Source organism: Oncorhynchus tshawytscha, linkage group LG03, assembly GCF_018296145.1.
Source record: "Oncorhynchus tshawytscha isolate Ot180627B linkage group LG03, Otsh_v2.0, whole genome shotgun sequence".
In the NCBI taxonomy this organism is placed as follows: domain Eukaryota; kingdom Metazoa; phylum Chordata; class Actinopteri; order Salmoniformes; family Salmonidae; genus Oncorhynchus; species Oncorhynchus tshawytscha.
Genome location: NC_056431.1, coordinates 13,308,911 through 13,318,576, shown reverse-complemented (window position 1 = coordinate 13,318,576; position 9,666 = coordinate 13,308,911). Strand labels below are relative to the sequence as shown.

At 42.0% G+C, this 9,666-nt stretch overlaps 1 protein-coding gene across 1 annotated transcript; it reads left to right on the top strand.

Moving 5' to 3' along the window:
- Window positions 1-3,301: 3,301 nt before the first annotated feature.
- LOC112227796 (cytosolic non-specific dipeptidase-like) lies at window positions 3,302-8,060 on the top strand. The gene is made up of 12 exons (XM_024392697.2): window positions 3,302-3,415; window positions 3,596-3,726; window positions 3,939-4,082; window positions 4,295-4,457; window positions 4,877-4,965; window positions 5,171-5,368; window positions 5,461-5,545; window positions 5,754-5,914; window positions 6,234-6,398; window positions 6,697-6,838; window positions 7,350-7,497; window positions 7,637-8,060. The coding sequence occupies exons 2-12, from the start codon at window positions 3,598-3,600 to the stop codon at window positions 7,707-7,709; spliced, it is 1,497 nt and encodes a 498-aa protein (XP_024248465.1). The 5' UTR covers window positions 3,302-3,415; window positions 3,596-3,597; the 3' UTR covers window positions 7,710-8,060.
- Window positions 8,061-9,666: the final 1,606 nt, after the last annotated feature.

Below are 9,666 nucleotides of genomic sequence, written 5' to 3'. Positions count from 1 at the left end.
CCACTGGTGTAGCCGAAGGACAAGGGAAAGCTAAAACTACAGGAAAAATGACAGTGCTGGACAGTGCTGGAATAGAGAGTAAGATAGTGGAGCTGCAGGCAAATTACTAAGATCTGGTGTTACCCATTTCTGGAGCCTTGTGTCAGACACAGAGTATCAACTTCTGAAGCAGTGTGTGCAAAAGGTGACATCATTTTTTGTCAGCACTTTTTCATGTGGAGCAACATTTTCAACAATGAGCATTGTGAAACAAAAACAGAGAAACACACTAATCAATGCACACTTGGATTGCCTCACAAGGATAGCAAAAACAGACTATACATTTAGAATGAATTCAGTCAAGGAGCAGAAGGGACATTTTCTCTCATCCAGCTACTAAGGTAACCCTGAATATTGGTCTTATACATGTGACGTAGCCTATTTGATGTGTGTATGTATATATTTGTGATGTGCTGTACATCAAATTAATTGCATGTACTCTATTGCATGTACTCTATTTGCTCTCAATTGATAATTGATAATATTGGAAGAAAAAGTACAACAAATTAAAGATATGTGCAGCCCTCTGAATGATTGTCTCAAACCAAAGTGGTCCCCTTACAAAAAATAGTGAGTAACACTGGTCTACACTGCAAAACAGTGTTTTTTTCATCAATTATTTGGTGACATGTACAGTGCATTCGGAAAGTATTCAGAACCTTTGTCTTTTTCCACATTTTGTTACATTCAGGGCTGGGGAGTAACAAATTACATGTAATCTGTTACATGTAAGGTATTACAAAAAACAGTAACTGTAATCCGTTACGTTACCAGCAAAAATATTGTAATCAGATTACAGATACTTTTGAAAAACTACAGAATCAGCATTGAAAAAAGGTGCAAATTTAAGTTTGTTCCACCTGAGACAACTATGATGACACGCCAAATGTGTTTGATGGATCTTGGGAAAAGAGCAGGAATATGCTTTTGTAGGCTACAGTCCAAGCTATGTCTTGACTGCTGTCGGCATCCAAAGATTATCCAATTTGAATAAACGCTTGGATGTAAGGATGACGGCAGTGGTGTTGTCTACGACATACGGATATCAATTATTCATGATATCTACAAGCGCATTGATGTGAATCACACTGCTACTCTCTCATTTAGCTATTTGTGCCTTACGGATTGTGGTTGTTGTCGATGGCTGTTCACAAATCTAAATGTGTATTTGAACCCATTAATGGTTGAATTCAAGAAGTTTAAGCTGCCTATCTATACATCATGGTAGTTGAAACCAGTGGACAGCCAGTGAAAAATGTGCTCTTGTAACAGCTGCATAATGCGGATCCAAGCCTATAGAATAAAAGTGGGGCTTTTATTGTTCAACCTAATTCATGCTGATAAAAGAAAATCCATAGGCCTAATGTACACCTGCTCAAACCTGCACACTTTTGATAGACTTAAAGGGGCGGTCTGTAGTTGCTATCTATTTTTGGACGTATACATCATATATACTGTACCAGTCAAAAGTTTGGACACATCTCATATCAAATACAATGAAATCAAATGTTATTGGTCACATACACATGGTTAACAGATGTTAATGCGAGTGTAGCAAAATGCTTGTGCTTCTAGTTCCAACAGTGCATTGTGCACACCGCATCACCCTCTGGAGAGCCCTGCGGTTGAGGACGGTGCAGTTGCCGTACCGGGCTGTGATTCAGCCCAACAGGATGCTCTCGATTGTGCATCAGTAAAAGTTTGTCAGGGTTTTGGGTGACAAGCCAAATTTCTTCAGCCTCCTGAGGTTGAAGAGGCACTATTGCGCCTTCTTCACCACACTGTCTGTGTGGGTGGACGATTTCAGTTCATCTGTGATGTGTACTTCAATGAACTTAAAGCTTTCCACCTTCTCCACTGCTGTCCCTTCGATGTGGATAGGGGAGTGCTCCCTCTGCTGTTTCCTGAAGTCCACAATCATCTCCTTGGTTTGAACACAAACCTTTGTGGGGCCCCATTTGAGGGTCAGCAAAGTGGAGATGTTGTTTCCTACCTTCACCAACTGGGGGCGGCCCGTCAGAAAGTCCTGGACCCAGTTGCACAAGGCGGGGTTGAGACCCAGGGCCTCCAGCTTGATGATGAGCTTGGAGGGTACTATGGTGTTGAATGCTGAGCTGTAGTCAATGAACAGCATTCTTATATAGGTATTATTTTTGTCCAGATGGGATAGGGAAGTGTTCAGTGTGATGGCGACACCTACTCATTCAAATGAACATCGGTAAACATCTAGGTACATCTAGGTAAAGTAATCTAAAAGTAACGGAATGTAATCAGATTATGCTTCTGAGTTTGGGTAATCCAAAAGTCACGTTACTTATTACAATTTTGGACAGGTAATTTGTAACTGTAACGGATTACATTTAGAAAGTAACCTACTCAACCCTGGTTACGTTACAGCCTTATTCTAAAATGGATTAAATAGTTTCCCCCCCTCAATCTACACACAATACCCAATAATCACATTTACATAAGTATTCAGACCCTTTACTCAGTACTTTGGCAGCAATTACAGCCTCGAGTCTTCTTGGGTATGACGCTTCAAGCTTGGCACACATGTATTTGGGGAGTTACTATACATACTATACATACATACTTACATACATACATACATACATACATACATACATACATACATACATACATACATACTATACATATACTATACATTGTATTATGATTTGAATAAGGCCATTTCAGTTTTTGATTGCGTCCTGTTTGTTATTTTTATTTGTAGACTCCATTCTGATCGTCACTCCACCGCCAAGAGCGTCCTCGTCATAGGCACCAGCCTATTGAAATCATAATACAATGGGCCTGCTCTGGGGCCTCATTTATCAACCATGCGTACATTTTTTACTTAACTTCTGCGTACGTGGAGTTGCTAGGATGTACCAGAGGCTATGCATGTTTCCATTGATAAACCGAGCACAGTGGAGGCTCCTCACCAGTTAAAGACCCAGGCGTTTATTAACCCCTGCCAGAAGTTATGCTTCCAGTGTTGCAGGTGAACAAGTGTAGTTCTTCTACAACTCCCCTGTTAGGCCATCTGTTTTTTAAAGCCTACTTAGGCAAGGCCCCACAAATTACCGGACTACTAAGTCCTTCACTGTATTTTGTTCATTACTTAATGTTGTTCATGTCGAGGGGACACAGCACGCATTCCTTCTTGGAGTTGGATCAATTGTGCCACAATTGTGCTTGTCAGCGAGAAAAATATAATTTGTCAGCTTGCTTGGCTTGACCTCGCGACCCTTCCCATCAGGAGGTGAGCCAGTCACCGGAGGTATAAAAACCCTGTGTGTCCCCGGAGACTCCAGTCCAGTGGGTTCTGAAGACAAGGGCAACAGTAAAGAAGTACCAAACTTACCAGGCTACGGTAAGACTTATTTTATTTGTCGTTATAGTTTAAAAGTTGAAGAACAGAAGAGTAGTGAGACATAATGAGATATAACAATTCGCTTTTTAAGAATGTAATAATTTGTTTATTAATGTCTCTTCTTAAATTGCTTTCATCATTGCTTCATTTTAAGTGAATAAATCCTTCTATTCTTTTTAGAGATGACGATCTGGCAACTGCCTTCCATGCTCCTTGTTGTTATATCAAGTGTCTCTACTCATCCTCATCACTTATTTGAGTATGATGAGCTGAGTCAGTATGTTGACAGCCATCAGGAGGAATATGTACAGGCAAGTTTCTAAACAGAATAATGATGTTGTCTGTTTTATTATCTGATAATACAATATTCACTACAAATAAATACTGTGTGTGTGTGTGTGTGTGTATGTGTGTGTGTGTGTGTGTGTGTGTGTGTGTGTGTGTGTGTGTGTGTGTGTGTGTGTGTGTGTGTGTGTGTGTGTGTGTGTGTGTGTGTGTGTGTGTGTGTGTGTGTGTGTGCTAGACTCTGAGGGACTGGGTTGCTGTAGAGAGCGACTCCAGTGATGTCTTGAGGAGGCCAGACTGCCATCGCATGATGGATATGACGGCTGAGAAACTACAAGCCATGGGAGGGAAGGTGGAACTGGTGGACATCGGCGTACAAGAGGTCAGTTTTCTTAAATGTGGTCAACTTAATGATTATGTTATGGGATCTTTTTGTTTGCTTTTAGCTTAGTCTTTAAAGTCCTTTGGTAGCAGATCAGACTGGTTTGCAGAAATAAATACTAAAAGTTGGGTGTTAACAGAAATGCTCCCTGCCTTGCAAACTGTATTCAGGTCATTTTCTGCATCTACCGTGTCTTTTATCATCATGCTTAGCTGCCTGATGGCAAGACAGTGGCCTTACCCAAGGTGGTGACAGCCCAGTTTGGCAGTGACCCCAGTAAGCAGACAGTCTGTGTGTATGGACATGTGGATGTCCAGCCTGCTAAGCTAGAGGACGGCTGGGCCACTGAACCCTACAACCTGACAGACATCAACGGTAGGCTATGGCTTCCAACAGTAGTCTATGGTATCCAACGGTAGGTTATGGGTTGCAACAGTAGGCTATGGGTTGCAACAGTAGGCTATGTTCCAAGGGTAGGTTACGGGTTCCAACTGTAAACTATGGATTCCAGCCATTCACAGTCACAGCAATCAAATGTATTATAATGATTTTTTACAGTGCTTTACAGTAATCCATTCTAAACCCAACACATAGAAACATCTATCTACAACTAACAGCCATTAGATATTGTAACTAACGTGAAGGAATGAAGCAAGTACTTGGGTGTGGGATGATTTTTACCATACATATTTTGAACCAATGAAATGTAACTGATACATGCATGTTAAATGTCAATGTGAGCTGAACATAATGGACATTTATTTGAAAATAATTACTTTGATTCTACCTCTAAGGAAACCTCTACGGCAGAGGGGCGTCTGACAACAAGGCCCCTGTCTTAGCCTGGATCCATACAGTGGAGGCCTATCAGGCCCTCAGCATTGTGAGTGTTCAGTAAGAAGAGATATCAGAGTGAACTCATAGGAGATGTAGAGACAAGATGTGGTGAAACAAGTTCATTTGCAGTCTAACTGACCGTTATTAGGGAGCTTTCCTTTGTTATAATAATTCTTCTTTTTTTCCACTCCTCCTTTCCCCTCCTTCCCCTTCCCCTCCTCCTCTCCCCCCCCTGCCCTCTCCTCATGCAGGACCTGCCAGTCAATGTGAAGTTCATCATCGAGGGGATGGAGGAGACCGGGTCCAATGGCCTGGACGCCATGATCGTGGCGCAGAAAGACACGTTCTTCTCCGACGTCGATTACATCATCATCTCAGACTGTGGTTGGCTGAGCCGACGCCCCGCCCTCACCTACGGGACCAGGGGGAACTGCTACTTCTTTGCTGAGGTAGGACGGGCTGGGGGCATTTCCAATTCTGTGGGACGTTACTTTTTCAAGATCATTAATGAATAGCCATGGTGACTTTGTATGTTTGGTAGGTAGAGGGTCCAAAACAGGACCTACACTCAGGGGTGTATGGAGGCACTGTTATAGAGCCTATGACAGATCTGATCGGCATATTGGGTGAGTTTTTCACCTCTTTGAGTGACAGTTTGTAATACTATCTTAACACCTACTTTATAGGTATCGCTGGCTCATGTTTGCATGCAAAGCTATCGTCCTTGTGTCTGTGTGAGCTCTCTATTGGCAGAAATAATAAAATATTAGATATCCCTACAAATGTGTGTCCATAAGAACTGCTTGTGTGTTGACCTATCTCTCCCACACCCAGACACACTGATCAGCCCCAGTGGAAAGATCCTCATTCCAGGCATCAGAGAGGCCGTTGCCCCACTCTCAGACGAAGAGTGGAAGATGTACCAGGATATTGAGTTTGACATTGAGAGCTTTAAGTCCAAGATCGGCGTCAGTCAACTCATGTACAGCAACAAGGTGATTCACAGGGGAGCGGATTTTTTCCCAAAAAGCAATACATTTAAAAAAAACAAAACGTTTTAATGTGTTCTTTTTAGGTTTTCACTCCTCCTATCTCTGTTTCTCTGTGTTTAGCCTGTATGTATATAGCCTCGTTATTGTTTTTTTTTTTATCATGTTGTTTTATTATGTTATTTTGTCTTTTATCTATTTGTACATTTTCAAACTTTTTAACTGCATTGTTGGGAATGGGATCGTAAGTAAACATTTCACAGTAAAGTCTTCACTTGTTGTACTCGGTGCATGTGACAAATAAGAGTTTAATTTGATTTCTCAGGTAGATCTGCTGGCCCATCGTTGGCGTTACCCTACCGTTACCATCCATGGCATCGAAGGGGGCTTCTCTGGCCCTGGCTCCAAGACGGTCATCCCTGCTAAGGTCATTGCCAAATTCTCCATTCGACAGGTCCCCAACATGGACCCAGCAGTGGTCAAGAAACAGGTAGGTGGTACACGCCTCTCACCCAGTGCATTGTACAGTTGCATGACAACACAATTACAGTGTACATGCAGTTACACACAGTTACACACATTTCTGGAATTGTTATAACCTTCAGCCTCTCTTTATACAATACATCCAAGAAAAGGGAACATTCATCCAGGTTACACTATTATAATGAACTCATTCTGCTCATTCAGTTCATTTACTATTCAGTTATTCACTATTTCAGTTTGGTTTCAGTTAATGAGATAGATATGAAGACTGCATGTATGCCTGTTACATATTTGTTCTGTTGTAGGTCACAGACTACCTGAACTCTGTGTTTGCCAAGAGAAAGAGCCCCAACAAGCTGAAGGTGACCATGATCATCGGGGCTAAGCCCTGGTTAGCAGACACCAAGCACCCTCTGTACGAGGCAGGGAAAGCAGCCGTGAAGAGAGGTACAGTTAGACAACTCTGCTCTGGACAAACCAAAGGACATTTCTTATGCTGTCTGTGTGTGTATTTGTATGAACAGTGGTCATAGGGGTAATGATTACTGTTTAGTAGCTGACCTGTGGACATTTATTGCACAACAGTAGCTTCACAGTGATAGGCCTATCTGTAGTCTTTAGAGTTACCAGACATATATGCATATCCTTATCGCTAAAAGAAGCCAGTGTGCTGTGGTTCTACTGTAGACCTATCAGTGGTTAAGGCATGACAGTGCAGCGGTATTGTAATGTTTGTGTAGCAGAAAGGACTTGGAATGACAATCTCGCGAAGAGGTAGCCCTGTCTGAGGCTTGTATTCCTAAATGACAGCCTTGGACCTTGCAGATGAACTCTTGGTCTAACGGTTAAGATATTGACTTGAGACCTGACTTCTAATCCCACTGGTTGCAGTTGGTATTCCTCTACTGCAGGTATAATGCATTATGACGCAGTCAGACTTGTCACTGTTTTCCTCTAGTGTTTAACGTGGAGCCAGACCTGATCCGTGAAGGGGGAACCATCCCCATCGCTAAGACCTTTGAGGACGTGACCGGTAAGAGCATCATCATGATGCCCATCGGAGGCTTCGACGATGGCCTCCACTCCCAGAACGAGAAGATGAGCAGGTTAGCCCTTCAATCTCCTAATACAGTATGTATTTAAAAAATGACGATGGACATTTATAGATTTTTACGCATGCACGCATGAACACACACACATAGACGTATCAACAATGTCTTATTTCTGTTTATATTCCTTTCCCAGGTACAACTACATAGAGGGGACCAAGTTGTTCATCGCGTACCTCCATGAAGTGGCCCATCTCAAGAAGGACTGAGAGCACCTCTTTTCATCACCACCGTTATAAGACAGTTCTATATTGTTTAGCTTGTATGAGATCCCATCAGTGGAGTCTGGCTTTGTTTAGCCTTTTTCCTGACATTAACTGGTAACTTTTCTTGTTTCTTTCCCTCTAAGCAAAACATTCCAGAAACCCTGTGAGTTCTTGGCATCTGATATAGCCTCAACACTCTGCCTCTCTCTCTCGCTCTCTCTCTCTCTTTCTGAATCTTTCTTCCCCCCTCACGTTCCTCCTTTCTCTCTCTCAATGTCTCTCTCTCTCAATTTCTCTCTCATTCACATACAAATGTCTACTTGATAGAGCAAATAAAACTGGTTTGACACACTATATGTTTTCTGAATCTTTTTTGTCTGGGATGCTTTAGAAAGAACATTGTCAAGTGTTAACCAATATCCACCACGCCAATATATAAAGAACAAGTGTTTCCCAATACCATCCCTGACTTCAAGACATAAAGAAGCGTTTTACAATGCCATCCCTGACTCCAAGACATAAGAGCAGCCACAAAAACAAAGAGCAGCAAAAATTGCAGTTCTCTCCTTATGTTTGGCACATGGAAACACTATTTTCTTCAGCATTATGGTGAGTCTTTACTATTTTAGCAAAACATGTATGCATTTTTTTCATGGACTTCCTTAATTAAGTGCACTACAAAGACATTGTCATGGAAAAACAGAAGTGGCTGCATGTTTATAGATGGTATGATGAAGAAGAAGGGTGAAATTACTTGTAACATAACAGAAAAGTGTGTGTGATATTGAACATCAATATGATTGTATGACGACCTGAGTGGGGTCATGTGTATGCATGCATAACAGGGTTTGCATGAGCAGCTAAGCTTGCTGGTGTCATGTACTGTAGCCTAGATACTGTTAAGACAGCATTATGGCATCACCAACAGTAACTTCTGTTAGCATCCTTCATCCTCTGTATTAGTTCTGTTAGAAAGTTCTACAGTATTCCCAGTTGAGACAGTGCTAAGTTGTGTTTTTTGTCATACTGCACCCTGATCTTTGATCCTCGAGCCCTGGCAGAGTCCAATCAAGTCAGTCAGATACCAGAGACTACCTACAACCATAGACTTTGAATTACTAGAACAGACAATTCCATTCAAGTCACTGCTGTGTTGTTTTGGAATTTTATTTCTATGCCCCCACACTCTCAGGAGTAACATGGAAATCTAAACTCACCAAACCACCCATTCCCCTCTACAAGTATATAAGTCAGTAGCTAGAGACAAGTAGAAGCCAGTAGAACTAGATTGAGGCAAATATTGCTAGAATGTACAGTATGGAGTAAGTTTTTATTTGGTTATTATCATCACTGGCTTCCTGTGGCATCTTACTCTCCCTCACAGACAAAGTTCATTGTTGTTGCGTTCCTGTTACTCCACACATCGGCTTCCTCTTCTTCCTCCTCTTCTCCTGGAGCTGCAGGCATGTTGGAACCACTTTTTCAATACATAGATGACCACCAAAATCAGTTTGTTCAGGTGAGGAATGAGCACTATTATGACATTCTACCTGGAGTTGGGACTCATACCTATACTCTGTTACTGAACTGTATAATTATACAAATATACATGTTCTTGTGCTGTAGCGAGGTGAATAGAGAGAAACCGAAGAAACCGAAGCAAAATAGTAAAGAAAATAGGAATGTCCACTCACTGTTTTGCTGCTCCCATACGGGATCTTTTAATAAACCTTAGATGATATAATCACAACTAGGTTGCCTGCCTGCTATCCATAGGCCAGCTTCAGCAAGCTAATGTACCCTGGTATTACAAATGTGACAATATGAGGATGAAGGTGGCTCATGGTTTTGGTTCCCTAGGTAACCTGTATGGGCGAGGGGCCACGGACAACAAAGGGCCGGTCCTGGCCTGGCTTCATGCTGTGGAGTCCTACCAGGCCACAGAGAAGGTTAGGATTTG